Source organism: Myotis brandtii, unplaced genomic scaffold (assembly GCF_000412655.1).
Source record: "Myotis brandtii unplaced genomic scaffold, ASM41265v1 scaffold647, whole genome shotgun sequence".
Lineage (NCBI taxonomy): Eukaryota > Metazoa > Chordata > Mammalia > Chiroptera > Vespertilionidae > Myotis > Myotis brandtii.
This window is the reverse complement of record NW_005370500.1, coordinates 1,180,215-1,201,561: the sequence shown is the minus strand read 5'-3', so window position 1 is coordinate 1,201,561 and position 21,347 is coordinate 1,180,215. Positions and strand designations below refer to the sequence as shown.

General features: G+C 44.8%; 1 protein-coding gene across 1 annotated transcript in view; it reads right to left on the bottom strand.

Annotated features, from left to right (window-relative positions):
* CBLN4 (cerebellin 4 precursor) overlaps positions 1–21,347 on the bottom strand; it is a 96,278-nt gene that overhangs the window by 61,378 nt on the left and 13,553 nt on the right. The window contains 1 exon segment of the mRNA XM_014528696.1: positions 20,935–21,339. Coding sequence (XP_014384182.1) covers positions 20,935–21,339 — 405 coding nt within the window.

Genomic DNA, 21,347 nt, shown 5'->3' with positions numbered 1-21,347 from the left:
CATATTGACTAATGCTGCTGAGCATCTTTTCATGTGTGGGATTATATCTCCTTTGGTGAAGTCTCTTTTCAAATCTTTGCCCACTTTTTTTAAAAATATATTTTTACTGATTTCAGAGAGGAAGGGAGACAGAGAGAGATATACAAACATCAATGATGAGAGAGAATCATAGGTTGGCTGCCTCCTGCACACCCCACATGGGGATTGAGCCCCCAACTCGGGTATGTACCCTGACCTGGAATCAAACCGTGACCTCCTGGTTCACAGGTCAACACTCAACCACTGAGCATGCCAACCGGGCTGCCCACTTTTTAAATTGGGTTGTTTGACTTCTCATTAATGAGTTTTGAAGGTTCTTAGATAATCCAGACTTAAGTTTTTTATTAGATATTGAACCACGTCCAGCACAGCCAGTGGTGAACTTGAGGAGGTGGTGAAGGATTAAACAAAACAGACAAGAGAATACTGTTGGGGCCAGGTGGACCACTATGCCTGGATGAGGAAACAGCGACCCTGCCTGTAAGCAGGATCTTTATTTTATAGTCAGATTACACAAAACAAGGGCAAGATGTTTACAATGTTCTTGCGAGTTTCAAATCTGCTTCTTTCCTGTTGTTGCCATTCTCTGAACTCTATCAAACTTTGTTTTGGCAGCACTTGCTGCACCTCCCACAGCCCACATCCAGCTACTTAGTAGGACTGCAGGGCCGGACTATAAGGTCAAGCTTACAACCATAGCCTTTTGGCTATATTTGTGCTGGGAGGGCTTTGCCCTCCAAGCTGGGACTTGTATGTGGCTTTGCCACAAGTCAGTCCAAGGCTTGATCCTGTCAGAATGCTGTAGCCGCTCTCCACAAGATATATTACCTACAAATATTTGCTTCTGGTGTGTAGCTTGTCTTCTCATTCTCTTACGAGTGTCTTTTTTAAAGGATACATTTTTCATTTTGATGAAGTTAAATACATTAATTGTTTTTGTTTTTACAGGTAACTCTTTTGATCTAGTATCTAAGAATCTCTGCCCATTCTGGTCTCAACAGGTTTCTTATGGTTTTTCCTTCTCAAAATTTTATAATTTTAGGTTTTTAATTTAGATCTGTGATCCAGTTTAAGTTAATTTTTTTATGTGGTCAGAGGTATGGAGCAAAATTTATTTATGTATGTATGGATATTCAAAATTTCAGCTGATTAGTTGAAAAGACTACCTTTTCTCCACTGTTTTGGCTTTGTACCTTTGTCAAAAATTAGTTGTCCATATATGCCAGGGTCTATTTCTAAACTCTAATCCCTCCCATTAATATATTTATCTTTCTTCCTGCCTGCCTTTATTATCTTTTCATACTATCTTGATTACTATAGATCTGGAATAAGCCTTGAAATCAAATAATGTTTGTCAACCAATTTTGTTCTTTTCCAAAGTTGTTTTGGCTGCTGTAGATCCTTTGCACTTATATGTGAGATTGGAATCATCTTATTGATTTCTACAAAAATTCCTGTTGAACTTTTTATTGGGATTAGACTGAAAACATAGATAAGAACTGGAGAGTTCACATCTTAAGTTGAGTTTCCCAACCCATGAACATGGTATATCTCTCTCCACTTATTTAGATCATTCATTTCTTTCAACAATGTTCTATAGTTTTCATACACAAATGTTTCATGCTTATAGTTTCAATTCACTGGTCTTTCACATTTTTGTAATATTTATCACTAAGTATTTAATATTTGTAATGCTACTGTAAATCATATTGTTTTTAACTGCAATTTCCAATGTATTTAGCAAAAATATAAAAATCCAATTGATTTTTGTATGTTGACCTCAAACCTACAAACTTGCTAAATTTACTTATTAATGATAGTTGCCTTTTTGTAGGTTCTGTAAAATAATTCAGTCTTTCACCATTAAGTATGATATCAGATGTAGATTTTTAGTAGATATTCCTAAAATAGAAGTTTCCTTCTATTCTAAATTTGCCTGTGCTAGTCAGTATTCAGCTGAATATTCAAAGAGAGGCCTTCGGCAGATCTCTGCCATGCTCTCTTGTGTAGCTCTCTCTCCTCTGCCACTTGATCCTGAAAATTCTACTCACTCTCAGTTCCATCACCCCAACTCAGGGAATCTGCTGGGCTCCAGCTGGGTTCCCTTTCTTGGTGTCACAGTCTGGAAACATTCTCAAGGTAGTAAAACTGAGGCAGATGCAGACTCACCTTTTTTGATTCCATCTCAAGGACCACTGTCCTTCACTGTCTGAATGTGTCAGTGTCTTGAAAACTCATTTTCCATATTTTGTCTCTTATTTTTTTCAGGAAGGAGGATAATTAGTCTTTCATCGTAGACATGCAGATCTCTGTCTCAACTTTTACACTTGTACTCTTTTTTTTAAGTAAAATAAAAATATAAGAGCACAGCTGCTGTTGCTCAGTGGTTGAGTGTCAACCTATGAACCATGAATTCATGGATCAATTCTCCATCAGGGCAAATGCTCGGGGTTTGGGGCTTGATCCCCAGTAGGAGACATGCAGGAAGCAGCTGATCAATGATTATTGCTCTTCGTTTTTTTTTTAATCTTTATTATTGAGAGTATTACAGATGTTCTCCTTTTTCCCCCATTTCCCCCTCCACCTGGTTCCTGCCCCACCCCTGGCCTTTACCACCCTATTGTCTGTGTCCATAGGTAATGCATATATGCATATAAGATCTTTGGTTAATCTCTTCCGGCACCACACTCACCCCATTCTTCTGAGATTCCTCAGTCTGTTCCATGTTTCCATGCCTCTGATTCTATTTTATTCACTAGTTTATTTTGTTCATGAGATTTCTTGTTCATTTATTTTGATTTTTAGATTCAGTTGTTGATGATATTAATTTATTGCCATTTTGTTGTTCATTTCTTCTTCTTCTTCTTCTTCTTCTCCTTCTTCTTCTTCTTCTTTTCCTCCTTCTTCAAGAATACCCTTCAGCATTTCATATAATACTAGTTTGGTGGTGATGAACTCCTTTAGCTTTTTCTTGTCTGTGAAGCTCTTTATCTGACCTTCAATTCTAAATGATAGCTTTGCTGGGTAGAGTAATCTTGGTTGTAGGTCCTAGCTATTCATCACTTTAAATAATTCTTGCCACTCCCTTCTTGCCTTCAAAGTATTCTGTTGAGAAATCAGCTGACAGTCATATGGGAACTCCCTTGTAGGTAACTAACTGCTTTTCTCTTGCTGCTTTTAAGCTTCTTTTTTTGTCTTTAGCCCTTGGCATTTTATTTATGATGTGTCTTGGTGTGGTCCTCTTTGGGTTCCTCTTGTTTGGAGTTCTCTGTGCTTCTTGGGCTTGTAAGTCTATTTCTTTCACCAGGTAGGGGAATTTTTCTGTCATTACCTCTTTAAATAGGTTTTCAGTATCTTGTTCTCTCTTCTTCTTCTTCTGGCACCCCCATAATGCAAATATTTGCACACTTGAAGTTGGTATTCTTGAAGAGGCTCCTTACACTATTTTCATATTTTTTAATTCTTTTTTATTTTTGCTCTTCTGGTTGGGTGTTTTTTGCTTCTTCATATTCCAAATCATTGATTTGATTCTCAGCATACTCTGCTCTACTGTTAAATCCCTGTAAATTATACTTTATTTCAATCAGTGTATGCTTAATTTCTGACTGGTCCTTTTTCATATCTTTGACATTCTCACTAAGATCCTTGAAATTTTCATTAAGTCCCTTGAAGCTCTCATTAATTCCCTTGAAGCTCTCATTAAGTGCCTTGAAACTCTCATTAAGATCCTTGAGCCTGGGGCTGGCATGGCTCAGTGGCTCAGTGTCAAAATGTGAATCAGGAAGTCACAGCTCGATTCCAGGTCATGGCACATTCCTGGATTGCAAGCTTGATCCTCAGTGTGGGCTGTGCAGGAGGCAGCCAATTAATGATTCTCTCTCATCATTAATGTTTCTATCTCTCTCTCCCTCTCCCTTCCTCTCTAAAATCAATAAAAATATATTTTTTAAAAAGATCTCTGAGTAACCTTATAAACATTGTTTTGAACTCTGTATCCAGTAGTTTGCTTGCTTCCATTTCTTTCATTTGTGACATGTTTCTTTGTCTTTGCATTTTGACTGCTTCCCTGTGTTTATTTCTATGTATTAGATAGAGCTGTTATGTGTCCTGGAATTGGTAGAGTGGCCTTGTGCACTATGTATCCTGTAGAGCCCAGTGGCTCAGTCTCCCCAGTCATCTGAGCTGGACACTCTAGGTGTGCCCCTGTGTGGGCTATGTGCACAGACTTGTTATAGTCTTGATTGCTTGATTGCTATTAGTATCACTAAGATGAATTGACCTCCAGGCCAACTGGCTGTGAGGACCAGCTGTGTCTACAATGGAAGAGCTGCTGTGCAGGAGACACCCCTATGTAGTAGGACTTGCTTCAGTGGGGTTTTGGTGCTCACTGTGTATGTGTACAGTTGTAATCTGGTATGGTCTGAAGCTGTCCACCCAGTGCACTGGGTCTGGGGCCTCCCAGGAGGTGCAAAGTCAGCCAGTGTCTGGGGCCACCTGGCAGGAACTACAGAGAGATCTGCAGATGGCTGTTACTTGTATTGAGCTAGGAAGTGCCCAGGCAAAGCCCAGCTGTAAAGTAAGGCAGCCTGGTGCTAGTGCCGGGTATTATAGGTTTGATGCCAGGTGCTACTTGTTTGAGAAATTTTAGCAAAGTCTGAAGCCTGAGCTAGGACAGGCCATTCATACGGAAAAGCTGCTGCAAACAGCTTGGGTGGGCCTACAAATTGGATAGGTCTGGGTCTCTGGGAATCACCAGGATGGAGTGAATAGTGCCAACTATGCTGATGGAAACTAAGATATGGCTGCCAGTCAGCTCTGTGATGGGGGAGGTCCCAGCACAGGAACAATGACCCCTGCAAACACCCCTGTCTGGGAGAAAGCTGCCCCTGCATTCTTGTCCAGTTGTCAGATGGTCCAGTTCCTCCCCATGTGTCCCTGCATTCCCCGAAAGCCACTGCCAAGTGCTGGAGCTCAAAGGAAGTAGGACTGTGTAAGTTCATGTGTGGGCCCTTTAAGGGCAACACCTGGGACTTCTGCAGCTTCTATGTCACTCAGCTACAATCTCCACTGGTTTTTATAGCCCAAAGTTACGGGACTTCTCTTCCCAGCTCTGGAACCTTGTGCTAGGGGTCTGGTGTAGGGTTGGGACCCCCCGCTTCTCAACAGGGGCCTTGGAGATATCCCTTCCAGTTAAAAAAATGCCACAGGTGGGTGTCAGACCAGCCTGTTCCATGCCTCCATCCCTCTATCCAGACTCAATGTGCTTTCTGCTTTACTTCTGTAGTTGTAGGACTTCCATTCAGCCAGATTTCAGGTAGTTCTGAATGATGGTTCTTCTGTATTTTATGTGTAGTTTTGATGTATCTCTTTCATCATTGATGTTTCTATTTCTCTCTTCCTCTTCCTTCCTCTCTGAAATCAATAAAAATATATTTAAAAAATAAAAACATGAGGGTTGTTTTTATTTTTTATTTAATTTACTAATTTTTATCCTTGTTTCTAATAAGGGTCACCCATTGTTTCCCCTACCAACTGAACTCTGTGCTTTGTCATTCACTTCCTCCTATATAGGCTCAAAGGAAGACTATGGCTTTGTGACCAGGAATACTTAGGTTCTAGTGCTGGCTGCTGCACTTACTAATCATAACAGTTTATTTCCTCATCTGTAAATTTAAGTTACAAAACAACTTTACAGGATTGTGGCAAATATGAGATGCCATCACCAATAAAGCAACTTCTCCAGTGACTGATAAATAATAGGGACTCAATAAAAGATGAGGAAATAAATGGATTCTAGATTATTCCCTCTTCCTGCTCTTCTTTCCTGCATCCACCTTCCTTTCTCTGGATCTGTTCAGCCCTAATATGTGATGACTGTGGGCTGCAGAGACAAATTACACCTTCAGTATTGGGCCCCATGATAGCTGAGTCATGCCACCAAAAGTCTATAGAGTGGGAATGAGTCCCAGCCCTGAAATATCAGGGTGTGGGGGCGGTTTCTGCAGGAATATCTGAAAAGCACCTGTTAAATAGTTTACTTTTCTTGACAATCCTCTCAGTCACTCACTTTTAAGATTTAAAATAAGGTCTCCCTACACTTGACAAATGACCAAATACATCTGAGCCACCACCTGTGACTGTTCTGGATGTTTTTTGCATGACTCCAAGGGGGTACCTATCACTTTATAGACACTGCACAGTTACAGAGTTCTAAAAAGTACCCAACAAATCCAGAAAAGTGTATTGAGATGGGACATTTTTTGTAATTTCATAAATAAACCTTTGGGTACAGAGAAGCAAAAAGTGGTTGAAATATGCCAAATAGTATCAACTAGTTGCATAATGGAATAAAGATTCACTATTCCCACTGGAAGCTATCTGGGCTGCCCCTTCAGGAATTTTTTCCAGTCCTGGGAACTAATCCATGGATGTAGAAGCAGTAAACTATAGTGACTAAGGACACGGACATTCATATCAGCCAAGATTGTGTTCTAACCCCAGGTCCTCCCTTCACTAGTACAACCTTGAGTAACTTATTTGCCCTCCTCTGTGGATTTTCATTTGTAAACTGAGAGTAAATACACTTTCTTAGAGTTTAAGTGAGGTTGGCATGAGATAATATATGTAAAGTGCCCTGTATATAGTACATGCCCAGTAAATGGTAAATGATGTCACTACCATTACCATTTCTATCTTTATCATCATCATCAGTGTTGTTGTTAGTGGCAAAAGTGAATCGAGCCACTAAAAATCCTCCTGGACAACACTGTCCAACAGAATTTCCCATGATGCTATGAAGGCTCTGTATTTTTGTTGTCCAATATGGTACCACTTGGCACATGTGGATGTTGAGCACTTGCTCTGGATAGAAAAGCCCTAGGGAATCCAGCTAACTTAGTCTGTTTGGGCCACTATAACAGAATACCATAGACTGGGTCTGCAACAACAGAACAACAGAAATTTATTTCTCAAAGTTCTTGAGGCTGGGAAGTTCAAGACCAAGGCACTGGAAGACTCAGTGTCTGGTAAGGACTCCTGGTTCATGGGTGGCCGTCTTCTCACTGTGTCCTCACATGACGGGAGGGGCAAAGGGTCTCTCTGGAGTCTCTTGGATAAGGGCACTGATGCCATTCATGAGGATGGCGCCTAACGACCACTTCCTAAGGCCCCACCTCCAAATAGCATTGCTGGAAGCCAATTCTAGCATGTCATAATTTCAAGGTTTTCATCAAAAGGTTGATGGAACTTGGGGACTCAACAGGGTTGGGCCACACATGTAGTCACCTGTTGGGAATGGCTGAGGGCATTTCCCCAAACCTGAAAAAGGGATGATTGTTGGCTGCCAGACAGCTAAAGGGCATCTTAATCTACATGTTATTGCCTCCTACTGGCCAGAAACCTGAACAGCCGTAGGCTGATTCCCCCATTCTGACAATGGACTCTGTAGGAAACCTGACCCTTTGAAGTGTATATCTCTGCCTCGCCTCAGGACAAACTGTGTTAATAAAAAGCATGGGGTCCTGAGACGAGGAAAACTTAGAACTTAAAACTTAGATCTTAGTTTCCTTTAAACTAAGCTCCTCTGACCCCTCAAATGCCTTTCAAAATTATGCTTCGTCTCTGGACTCCTATTTAATCTATGCACAGCCTTCTCCAGATTCCTGAACCCTTCTAGATGCCTGAACAAGAACCCCGGCATAGCATCACACTGGGAATTAGGCTTCAAAATTGTAATTTTGTGGGGGGATAAAAACTCTTATGGGTAGCACCAAAAATGGGAATGACTGATTGGAAAATCTCACAGAAATTTTGCATCCCTACAAAGGGAAGAAACTCCCAAGGATCAAATCTGTAAAGACAGACCCTTCACCAGGCAAGGGAACAGGTTGCACTTTGAGCTTAAACTGCTGATCTGCCCCAAGATACTTGCCTGGTTCTCTCCTTACCTCATTCAAGTTTCTGCTCAATGGGTCCTCTGGAAAGGGCTTTTCCCTGACCACTCACCGTTCCAGCCCTCCCGACCGCTCACCTCTACCCACTTTATTTCTTAGCACAGCAATTGTCATTGATATTATATGTTTATTTGTTACTCTGTTGACAGTCTGTCTCCTGACACCAGACGGAAGCTTCCTCAAGGCAGATTATTTTTCTGTCTTGATCACCTCTTGATCATGATACCAAGAAGGTGCCTGGCATATTTGAAGGTTTGGGTAACTATGTGTTGAACTTAGTACTCCCTGGTTGCTGGAAATCAGGCCAGAGCCTGGCATTTTATAAGAAGCAGAATCCATTTGTAAAATCAAAAACACAGCCCTCTCTTCCAGCTGCCTGCCCCCAACCCCTACATGTTCAGACAAGGGCCCGGGGACTCAGCAGTTCTCCACCCACAGCCCACAGGCAAGAGCCTCAGCTCCAGGATGGGGAAAGTGTTTTGAATTCTAAACAAGACCTGATATTTAACAACCTCTCGTTTTTCTCTCTACTCAGCCTTCTCCCCTCCAAGCTAATGTGATTAAGCATCCACAGCGATGGATGTACATTTTTATTAGGACAATAACAAGAGATTCAGAGGTAATTAAGCAACAGAATGTTCCACACAAGGCCTCCTCCACTTAAGGAATAAACTCTACATTTTGCTAGAGGACAATAACAAGAGATTCAGAGGTAATTAAGCAACAAAATGTTCCACACAAGGCCTCCTCCACTTAAAGAATAAACTCTACATTTTGCTAGAATAGCTCACACACACACACACACACACACACACACAAGCAAAGGCATTTGGAGAGTGTCAACTGCTATCACGAACAACTATTGGACTTAATGTTGGGCCTTGGACCATCATAAGAGAGTGAAATGTTTCATTTGGGCAGAAGGATAAGAAAGATAAGAAAAATCAATATAAGATATATGTGACATGGTCAGTTATTACTGTTTTCAGCCCTGTTTTCCTTTTTCAAAAGAGGCAGCATCTGTAATGTGAATCAATAGAAGGATGAGTAAAAAATTGAAAAATGGACAGAATTTTATGAAAAGATGGCTATGCTGTATTGATAAGAGAAAAGAGTTGCAATATATCTCATTTTAAAAAGACATGCAATCAAGGATGTGTAGGTTTATGTGTGCATCAGAGAAGCTATTCAAGCCCTGGCCGGTGTGGCTCAGTTGCTTGGGCGTCTTTCTGTGCACCGAGAAGTCGCCGGTTCGACAATTCGGTCAGGGCACATGCCCAGGTTGCGGGCTCAATCCTTGGTGGGGGACATGCAGGAGGCAGCTGGTGATTGATGTTTAGCTCTCTCACATCGATGTTTCTCTCTCTCTCCCTCTGCCTTTCTCTCTCTAAAAAAAAAGTCAATAGAAATATATTTTTTAAAAGAAGAAGCTATTCAAGAGCATGTGTCAAACTGTTGCAAGTGGTAACTTCTCAGAAGTGGATGTGGGCCTGAAATTATAGTATTATTTCTGTAATTATAAAAGATATTAAACCATCATAGTTTTCTAAAAATTAAGCTAAAGTAAAAACAAAATCATATTTTCCTGTGAAGTTAATCCACTATTTTTATCGATACTTAAAAAAAATTAAGCTGGATAGCTCCTAACAACCTAAAAATGCAAATGCTAACCAACTTCATGTTTGTTTTCTCACATTTCTCAGAGCTGTAGATTCAGAGCCTTGTGAACCACGCAAAGAGAAGAAAGGAACCAAATTGTTTAAATTTTGGGAGCAAAGTTTTCATCTGAGTTGGAGAAATTCACTTTAACTTGTCACTTTTGTTAAAAGAAGGAAAACCTTCACAGTTCACCGATGACCAGGACCTGGCGTGTTTTTGCCCGCATTCCCGGGTGGGTCCTCGGGCAGGAGAGGTGCCTGTGTCCAGTCTCTGCTGTGGCTCCCACCGCGATGATCTGGGCTGAGCCTGCCAGAACGACCATCCCCTCTCCTTTGTCTGGGGCCAGGTGCCTGGCAAACGGTGTGGACACGGTGCTATAGGAGAGCAGATGCTTCCAGTCACATCAGGGAGCTGCAGGTATATGTCCATTCAAGTTTAGTGGTGAGAACCCCCCTCACCAGGCAGACTGACAGCTGGGGGGCGGGGAGCCTGGAGGGTGGTGTCAGGCCAGGAGGAAGCCAGGGCCAGAGTAGCTTGGACTAGAGAAGTGCCGTAGCACAGACTCAGCTCCTGCCACACTCTTTGTTGTTAGGGGCCCAGGAGCCACCAGCAAATAAGCCATTGTCTTGATGGATCTTTCCAGGGCCCCGTCTGCCCCAGGGCAAGTAACAGAAGTCACCCTTTGCCCTGTGCTGAAAGGGAGCCTGCTCCAGGCTACAGGAATGGGTGGACCAGGGATGGCAGGTACCCTCTCCATAGTAGAACCCAGTCAACCAGGGCACACGGACATTGAGACAATTCTAGATGAATGGCTGGCACTGATGTCTGAATGTCACTCATCTGAACCATTTACATTCATCCGGTCTCATACTGTCTTGAAACTAACATCTCACTGGTGGTTTCCTTTGAATTTTTTTAAAAAAATAAAAATATGGTCCAGCCCAGAATAGAAAAATATCCTCAAGGTTGGAAGACTTGAACACTATACCTCTGGGGGTAGGGGGAGATGCTAGTAGAATGTCTTGACAGGAAGGAGAAAACTGGAAAAGTATAAGAAAAGTTTGAAGTTGAAAGGAATAAGACAAAATAAGGAGAGATCGTTTTTCTCCTCCCCCCAGATTTCTAGAGTAAACACACACACACACACACACACACACACACACACACACACACACACACACACCACTTCCATGTCTCCTGAGCCCAGCCCTCAGTGGAGAGAGGGGTCCCCCTCTGACAGTTGTGCTAGACAATTGTTCTGATTGCTGCCTCTCTGTGAGCTCACTCTCCACCTTTTGCCACTTGGCAAATGCCCAACACTTGATTGACAGCCTTCTTTGAACTCACAAGGACTTCTGGAATTCCTGGCCTCTCCTCTACCTTCTCCCTAACAGCCCAATTCCATGCTCCGCTCAACTTCCCGTTGGTTTTTAAGTACTTTTTTATAAAAAGTCTTGGGATGCCTCAATCTTTTGGCTAATGGTGTGGCTTTAACTTTTATGAAGAATTTGTATTCCCTTCTTGTTCATTTCTTGCATGTCATTTTTTTTAATGTAGAGACACCAGAGTACTCACGATTGCATAACTGTCCTGGATTATTTCAGGAATCATTCCCGTTGCTACTAAAATTTTACTCGCATTTACTCTCACTTCATTTTAAAAAAGTATCTCCTCCTGACAAAATTACAATGTAAAAAAGATTATTTTGCTAAAAGATAAATCTCTTCCTTAAAAATACCTGCACCAATTTTCATCCAAAATAAAATTAGTTCCTCAAAACAATCTTTTTTTAATCAAAACAGTCTTTACTCAAGAAGAAAAGACAGGTGTGGCTATGAGACGTTGGTGAGGAAGGCTGGGTGTCTATTTCCTCATCTGTAAAATGGGGATTCTAGAAATGAAGTGTTCATGTTGCAGGGGTCTCAAGATAACACCCACAGGGTCCCTGTTCTCTACAGGTGTGCACCCGTCTGATTAGATTCTCTCTCAGAGTCTGTGATCAGCATTCAGACACAGCCAGTCATTTCACTGAGGTGGCTCAACATAAGGTGAACTGGCAAGCTCTGGGAACAGCTTTCTCCTGCCCTGTTCGTGGAGTAACCAAGGAAGCTGACCGGGAGGCATGAAAGCATGAGATACATCTATGCAAAGAAAGCAGAGAGGGCAGAGGGTTAGAGACGCTGCCTGGGTTCCTGATGAGGTCTGATCGTGTTCAACATTTAACCTCCTTAACACATCGCTACAGCCGCATTTAAAACAAGAATAAAATTACCTCCCTCCCCATTGTTATTTTGTCTTTGTTCAATGTTCCCTAAGTTTGTTTCTCTTCCGTACAATCAGAAGGATCTGAACTAAAACACAGAAGAAAAAGGATGCAAAGGAATCTTTCTTTATCCTCTCAGACCCTTCAAAGCGAGCTCTCCACCCCAGCAGAGCTCCGGCCCCTCCCGGGCAGGGGTTCCAATTAAAGTGAAACGAGGCCTTTATCTGCATGTGATCATCAATATGCATAAAGGTGACACCAAACCAACATCAAATGCCCAATTACCCAAATGTCTTGCTCGGGTAACAGCCTTTAAATAGTCAAAGGCACTTTGGCAAACCATCTCCTTTAGAGAAATTAAAGCCAACTTTGAACACAGATGATTTCAAATCCTCTTTAACAGCCACTCGCCTAATAATTGAAAGACCTTCCCATCATCAAACACGCAGGGGTCAGCAGGGCGCTGTGGAGCCATTTTTTTAGCTGGGGGAGGGAGGGCTCATCTCAGCTCAAGCCTTCCTCTGGGCTTTCATGTGACTGACAAGTAGTTTGTCACCAAATAGAGGCCTCAAGGTGAGACCTCTTACAATCTGCTATTTGGAACGTGTCAGGCCTGGTGGTCCCCTCTACCCACAGCCTGGGATCCCCATGTGTTGGAACAACTGGAGTGGGAAGATCCAGCCCATGGGGGTCCGGCTGAGAGGAGAGGAATAGCTAAGAGTTCCGGCCCTGCAACAGGCTGGTGTGGGGCCTTTAAGAGACTTCCTGGATGCTTTCTAGAATCATTTGCCACCGCACAGATGTTTAGCAGAAAGAACTCTCGCCATTTTCTACACCCACAGTGCTCTTCTGTGTGCATCCAAGTGGACCCATTTAGCGGGAACTAGCTCTGCGAGCAGAAATTCACACTTATTCTGTAGCTAAAGGGCTGGGCAAATTTAAGGAGGTCTAATTTTGATGCAAATAGACTTAGTATTTCTAGCTGGTATTTTCTCTGGGCCCTGATTACCAAGGGAAATGTGGTTCAGTGCAGACCCCCACCTACCAAACACTAGCACAAAATCTAAAGACCTTGGCACAGCCTGGGTAAGCCCGGCTCAGAGGATGGGATTAGGCAGGAGAAGACAAGCTTCTTGCCATCTAGTCAACGTCCCCAACTCTCCAGGAGCATCTAGAGACCTCCAGGAACAAGGAGGCCTGCGCAGTGGGCGGGACGGAGCTGCTCTGTGCTGTTAATGTGTTGACTCTGGGCCCCGGCCCCACAAGGAAAGAATTTGGAAGGTGTCACTCCCATTCTTATAACAACAATAAAGCTCAACAAACTGAAAGTCCATGTCTGGTATGGGACCCACGAAAGAACTGAGATTGCAGGGCACAGTGCCATCCTAATCATCTGAACACAGAGGGGACTTCAGAGGGTTGTGGCCAGTATCTGCTCACCTGGAGGAGCACAGACCACTGGACCCGTTACTAGAAGGAACACTCAGATGGTAACTTTGATGGATTGTTGGAGGCTGAGTATGGACTAGCAGGGGGGCTGCAATATTAGGGGGGCCCCACAATTTCCTGGGCTTCCCTTCAGAAACCCCACTAGGTTCTCATGGAAAAGGTTCAAGTAGGACCTCCTAGATGGCTCTGACAGGGGGAGAAGCATGAACACAGGTATTGTTAACCTCTGAGTCCCTAGTGCCAGATAAATCACAGGTTTTCTGATATTTTTTGTTGCATGGGATGATGGATGGTTGGATAGATGGACATTTGGGTGATGGATGAATGGATGGATGGTATGTAATCCATGCCCTCAAGGAAATTATAATACAGAAATTTCTAAATTTGTCTCTCACAGAACACTAATTCCATAGATGTTAATAGCTGTGTCATGCTGTTAAAAAGTTTTATGCTCAAAGAATCAGTTGGGAAATGTTCCATTTAGGATGTTAAACAGATTTCATTACTAGAGGAGACTAGATACCATGCACCGTCTCTTCCTAGAAGTTAGCACAGCTGTTATCAGGAACTCAGTAAGATAATCAAAAAATTGAAAACATCCTAGAATCCACTCATAGATTTGTTCATTCCACAGATACTCATTGCACACCCACTGTAGTGCAGGCACTGAGCCAGGATCTGGGAGTGTAATAGTAGCAAAAATGAGCAGACTCTACCCTCATGGAGTGTACAGGGTAGTAGAGAAGACAGACGGTAAACCAATAATCCCACAGAGAGTATAAAATTACAAGTAAAAAATTCATTACAAGGGAGAAATATATACAAAAGATACCATAAAGCAAACAGCCTGGTCAAGGAGATGAGAAAAAGCTAACAAACAAGTTGAGAATTAAAGCATTAGGAAGAAGTAATATGACACAATGGATGGGGTCGGGGGGCTGCTGGGAACCCAGGAGAGGAAACAATTTACCTCATGTCCCTTGTATGCCCCCTTTTAAGTCCTATAGCAGGAGGGAGCATGGCAGATATAAAGAATGGAAATGAGGCCTAAAGGGCTGGAAGTAGGGGCTTCCACACTGCTGTTTATTGTTTAAGGCTCTAAGTGTTGTGGTGACTTGTTACGCGCCAATAGCTGACTAATACAGTCACTGAGTCAGAGAGGTTAAGATTTCTGTGCTAGATATGCTACCCTCGACCCTTTTAGATTCAATCCCCACCATTTTCCACCCTGCTTTTTCCCTGGACATGAATTTTATGAGCTGCATCCACCAGGCTCCTTTGCCCTCTGGCTCCTACTTGGGTTGACCAGTGGGGGCAGCAGGAGAAAGCTGGAGAATGGGAGGCAGGGGAGATTTGCTATCAATCCTCTCAGCTACAATGCAATTTGACACTGATTGCATTCCTCTACCCAAGGCCACAGCTCCAGGTGAGAGGTCCCCTTCCTGTAGCCTCAGGTCTCTCTGGGTTCCAGGGTCCACTCCCTCCTGTGCCCCTATAAGGCCCCAGAGATCAATGGCTTCTGGCTGTTGGTGCCCCTAGGGCCCTTCACCAACCCTTGTTTCTATACTTGTGTAATCCTTCCTATACCCTTAGAAGCAATCCTGTCTCTGGCTCTCTATCCATCTCCTTAGAGTGCTCCTTAGGATTCTGGCTCACAAATGCAACTCCTCATACACTCAGGTTCAGGACCTTGGAATTGTTTTCTTAAAAACCTAGAGTACCCCCCCCCCCCCACACACACACACACACCAGGAGCATAAGCAAAGGACTGGAGAAATGCCCTGGAGATAGACTCAGACCAACACGGGTCCAGAGCCCAGCTCTGCCAATTACAAGCTCTGTGGAAAGTGACTTAACCTCTTTGGGCCTCAGTTTCTTCATCAGCAAAATGGGAACATTACGGACCAGCCACTATACAATAGTGCAGGAACTTATGTAGAACACACGGAACACAGTGAGGGCTCAGTAAATGGTCACTACAACTCCATCAGAAAATATCCCATTTTACCAAACCGACCTGACCCAAAGTGCCTTGTACAGTGATCCTCAGGTCAATAGTGAGACTCAGGAGAACCGGACACATCAGCAGAGCTATCGCCTGACCCGCTGGTTATGCCCCCAGCCCCACGGAGCTGCGGGAGCACCACTCACCAACCAACGACTCGAGTGACTTCTATTCGAAGCAAACCCTGGGCTCCTTCCAGCGCTGCCACTGCCCGGCATCTCCGCGGTGCTTGGCGATGGAGCTGGTGGCCTCCGGTCACATGGATGTTCTCCCCAGAGGTCGCGCATGGCGGGTCAGGTCTCTGAATGTGTTTGAGCACGAGAGGGAAAGACGAAAACGAACCTGCACCTGGTGACATTCCCGGGAACATGTTTTGACTTCAGATCCCGGTTCTTAGAAAGGGCAGCGCTGTATGCCACGTTTACAGCCGTTCCGACCATGTGTTAATGAGGCCCTGGATGCTGGCAGCAGACCGCTGAGATGGAGTAATTGGGTCACCACGGTTTCCCCAGGAGGCTGCTGCCGGCTGCGGGGTCTGAATCCGGAGAGAAGAGGCTGGTGGGTCCGATTCAAAGTCACTGGGAAGTGCTAGTGGGCTGGACACACGGTCCAGGAGCAGGCGGTCCCCCGTGGATGGCACAACCCAACCAGGGGCAGCTCAGCGTGGCCGTCCACACCCTCCCTGCGGGGAGGGGCGGACCAAGCTCCCCAGTGCCGGCCTCCGGGCGCCACCTCCTCACTTTGCCTGCTCACACCGGCCTCTTCTATTATTTACTTAATTTTCCTAAGTCAATTCAATGTCTTCCCAAAGTAAGCTCATTTCCATTGAAATGTTATATCCTGGCCACCAATGGAAGCCAGCATCCCTTGCCATCAAGAGAAAGCAACCATTACAACGAAATGCAGTGGAAACAGCATGGCCGCTGGGTTCCTGCTGGGTGCGGCTCCTGGGAAGGGAAGGCTCCCATCCGCTCTTGCGGTCTCCTTGACAAAAGGGACGCTGGCCATTGTTCAAACACCAAACGAGATGGGTTTTTTCTCCTATAATCAGAAACATTAAAAGAGAGTGGAAAGGAGAATAATTGTCTGTGCTACTCCACTTTATTTTATGCTAAAATCACCTCGAATGCATCCACAATCATCTCTTTACATCAGCCAGGGTTGCCCATCTGGGGGACCCCAAGCTCTCCGCTGCTGAGGCCTCGCCCTGAGCAATAACCACCATAAATCCTGGTCCGTGGGGCTCATGCTCATTAAAAGAAATAATTATTGCAATTAATCTCCTCCAAGTACCGCCTGAGCGCATCTGGTCTGCTCTCCAGGGGACAGATGCCACCCTTTGGGAAATGCCAGGATACACTGAACTTCAAGTCCCATGGTCGGGAGCCCATGGAAACCCCTGCCTCTCTGTGCAGAGCCACATCCCAGTGAGAGGACCCCACCCCTCCTGTTGCTGGGGGGCTGGGGAGAGCATCATGGCCAGAGCAATGTCAGAGAGACATTGTGCCCCAGAGATCATGCAGAAAGGAAGCTGGAGTAAATCGGGGCTCTAGTCCTGGTGAAGGGCCCCAGGCAGTGGGTCCCCAGCCAACAGGCCAGCGCCCTCTGTGCCCTGTGCCCCTCCTCAGAGCTCCGTGCCCCCCTGTGGAGCCCTGGGTATGGCTCAGATGGGCTTCTGCACCACCATGCACCACACTCATCCAGAATTCAAGAGATTGCAAGTGGAAGAACCAGGCATCCCAGGTTTTACCACCATCGCTTACTGTGTTGCTTTGGGAAAATGGCTTAACCTCTCTGAGCCTCAGTTTCATCTGCTGGAAATAAGAATATTAATGATATTAACCTCATAGGTGATGGCAAGTTTGAAGGAAATACACATGAAAGGGTTTATACTGTCTGGCCCAGTGCAGAGACTCAAAAAAGAGCAGCTCCTTCGAAGGGTAGGTTCTATGATGGGTGGTGGCAGATTCCCATGCTGTATTCAGAATATACCAGCAAAAGGGAGCCCTCCCTGCACCCCAGAGCAGCTTGGAGCCCGGACAGCGGCACCTCCACAGAGCTCTGATTCACTGTGCCGGAGGCTTTTCTCATTTGAGCGGAGTTCTGTTGGACAGCTCAGCCTGTCAGAGAAGCGCTCAGTCACCACTGACCTTTTCAAACCTAGTTAATTGCCTGGGTTTTAAGGTGATAGAGCTGAGATTTTGCCACATATTGATCCAGGGGTGCAAATTTGGCTCCTGGTTTCTAATTACCTCTTGAGGAGGAGGAGGTGGGATTTGCTTGATACCGTCCATCTACTCTGGGAGGAACAGGAAGATTCAGAAACTTGGTTTCCAATCAGCTTGGCCAGTGATGCAGCGTGTTGTCTCAAGTGGACAAGCTAACTTCATCCCTTCGCCGTGTCATCGAGTCAGCAGATGCGCACCGAGCACTGTGACAGTCGGGCAGCGTGCTGAGCTCCGCACACACAGCAGTGCGCAGGCCTCGGGCGGGTGGGGAGACAGGTGTGAGTCAGGTGGTCACACATCTGGGTGAACGTACTGCGCTGACATTGGGTGAGAAGTCTGGTGGCCAAGTCGGGGCAGTGGGAGGGGAGCCCCCTCAGGGGCACTCGGAAGTGGAGCGTTGTCTGTGGGGGGTTAAAAGTCAGTTCGTAAAGGTTTTCTTTAAATTAATTAATTAATTAATTAAAAATTATAAAAAATAAAAGTCAGCCCATTGGTGCTTTTTTATCACCTTATGCTGGAAGTTGTAAACACCAGTATTAATAAAGCGCTCCTCCCTCCCTGGACAGCCCCCTCTCACCAGCCCTTGTCTCAGGTGCACCGCGAGAGGAGGAAGATCAAGTCACTCAGGCCAGACTCCCAGGAAGGGGCAGCTTGAGCCGGGCTGGGGAGGAGAGCAGTGGTGTCCAGGCGAAGCAGCCAGACAGATGCTCCCCAGAGGGCAGGGCAAGACTGACCCTCAGCCAGTGGGGTGCAGTTATGGGGGCGGGACATGAGTGAAGTGGCCGTGGGTGGGGGGGATTTCAGGGGAAACAGGAGAATGCATGTCCCAGGAAAAACGGCAGCAGCTACTCCACTGCAGCTGATCCACTTTTAAGAGAAGCCAGGATTCCAGATCTTTATGTAAAATATGCTTTTTTTAAAGTATTGACAACTTTTTCTAAAAAATGTTGCATCAAATATCATCCACAAACTACAGAATAATAACATCCAAGCTTAACATGCAGAGTTAGCATTATCAGAACAAAGATAATTTACCACTTGGTTTTGCGTTAAGTTGGTCTCAGAGTTACTCCAGTTTACCATTTTCTGTTCTGTGGTTCGAACTGCCATCGTGATTCAGATCCCTCTTCTGTTGTTATTATTACACATCAAACTGCATCAAGAGAAGGTTGGAACATGTGTACAACAGAGAAATGTCCTTACTTTCCAATGGTAAGGAAAAAATTACAAAGCTTCCTTTAACTTCTGTCATCCTGACTAAATGTCAGTCGAAACACAACCCAGTATGAGAGCTATAAAAGCACACTCTACAATAATGTCAGCTGGATCAACTATGCCCCAGGTCAACACCTGAGCTGGCAGGTGGAGCTAATAGGTGCTCTTTGCTCATTCCTGCTATTAATCTCAGGAAATTATCGTATCTATAATTTTAAAAATCTTTTCTATTACAGAACCATGGCATTGTTAAGTTGAAAAGACCTTGGAGGTTGTCCAGTCTAATCCAGAGAGGTCAATGGCTTTCCCGTCACTGAATGGATACTCGAGACTACAGCAACAAAGCTGGATTCTACATGGGAGCCTCTGTAGGAGCCTTACAGGGAGGGAGGGGTCATCCCACTTCATCCTCTGGGCAGCGTCCTGCTCCAGGTCCAGCAAATCTTCATACACTACTCTGAGATTGGGCTACTCCCAGGCTACTTCCTCCCTCTTATTCAGAAGGGAAATCAGCTGTAAGACAGGAGAGAGTGCAGAGAGGGGTTCTGGAGGGTTTGGGTATCACCTGAGGTCACATAATTGATGATCTTATGTTTTAAATCTACATTTTAATGCTTCACACAAAAGAGGCAGAAAACAGCTAACTAAACCAAAAAAGATGAGTGAATGAATGAATGAATGAATGAATATATCCAGAGACCCACATCATCATGGCTGACGCTCTATTTCCCTGTCTATCCAAAAAAATAACAGTACAAAAAACACATAACCAATAGGGATCCAAATCTTTACCCCATTCTCATGAGTCTTCATAAGACATAGGATATTATCCATATATGTCCAACATTATCTAAAACATTGTGTACCCATTTCTGCCCCTCACCATCCTCCACGTGGAAAATAACTGTTCCCCAAACTTTAACTTCTCCTAAAATCTTCCCTGGCAACACAGCCTCCATGGTTCTTCTGACGTTCTTCTTCCTCCTCTTTGCCCATTTTTGTTTGTTTGTTTGTTTCACTGGGTAGTTCCCTTGGGCCTCTCTGACTTCTTTCATTTTTGCTTTCCCTTCTCGTTATACAGATTCTACTTAACTGAGGAAAGCCGGGGCCTGATGCCCAAGCAAAACGCACTTCCTTTTACAAGGTGAGAGCAAAGGAAAGACTGAAAATATTATAGACTAATCTCCTCCATCCCATTTACACACAAATAGACACGTGTTTACCAGATGTATTTCTGTGTGTAGACTTAGAAACGTGTTATTTTCTCTCGATCACAGCAGCTTGTGGCAAAGCTGTGCATACTCAACATAATGCCAAGTGCTGGCACAGAATTCACAGCAACAGAGAACTCCACCACTGAAGATGCTGAAAAGTTACGGAAATCCAGTGGGAAATCTCAGATCAGCCTCTTAGAGTCCCGGTGGGAATTTTTAAAAACTGTAGGGTGGGCCACTTGTAGACAGTCACCTAGCCCTCTCTGAATTCAACCGTCGGAGGAAAGAGGAAACTGAACTCTTCCCGGTCCCTAAGAGTGCTGTTGGTTGGTGTTTAATTACTGAGGGGGAAAGGTTCCGTTTCACTTTTCATTATTAAGGCCAGTTTTTACTTCCTTCAATTAAAATGTGCATAATACACCCTATTCTCCTGCCCTGCTAACGAGACCAGGCAGAGGCTTACGCTTCGTCTCAGCCGCTCGGCAATATCGTGCCTTGCTGGTGTCTGCTATGGAGTTTCATGGATTGGGACCTGTTTACCTCACACTTAGGTCCTAAACCCACAAGGTGGGAAGTCTGTGTGGAGGAGGTGGGGAAAGAAAAGGAGAATCAATTGTTCAGTTTGCTCAACTGGATACCCAGATAAATCAAACAGGAAAACAACAGTCACCTCAAACTTCTCAAACTCCCTTTTCTTAGTTCCTCGGGATGACCCCTTTATGTTATCCTAGCACCCACAGCACCTGGCGTTGTATCAGGCCCCGTCTCGCTATCATAAGAGTTAAATAACGAAAAACGCAAACTGCTTTTTTTTTTTACTTTTATTTTTTTTTTTTTAGTATTTTACAAACTGGAGGGAGGAAGGGAGGGAGGGAGGATTTATTCACAGCAGGACATGATCAACAGATACATGAGCAGTGGTACCAGGGACAGCAGGGGGGAAGGGCATTCCTGCCACGCAGGCCTCCCCGCCTGCTTTGGGGTGCTTCTGCCACAGGTGTTTGTCCAGGGTGGCCCTCAGGCGGAAGGGCACACGGCAGTGGGGGCACTCAAAGCGGGCACCACCGGACCCCAGACCATGTATGAGGCGGTGGCGGTTAAGCTTGCTCCTCTTGGCACAGGCAAAGGAGCAGAGGTCGCAGGTAAAGGGCCGCTCCCCGGTGTGTGAGCGCCGGTGCACAGTCAGGCTGCTGCTGTCGGTGAAACGTTTCCCACAGAACTCACAGCTGCCCCCGGGCCCATGGCTCTTGCCCACTGTCTTTGGAGTCTTCTTAGGCAACTTCTCTGGGATCTGGGCAGAGTTGATTCTCTCTTTCTTGATGG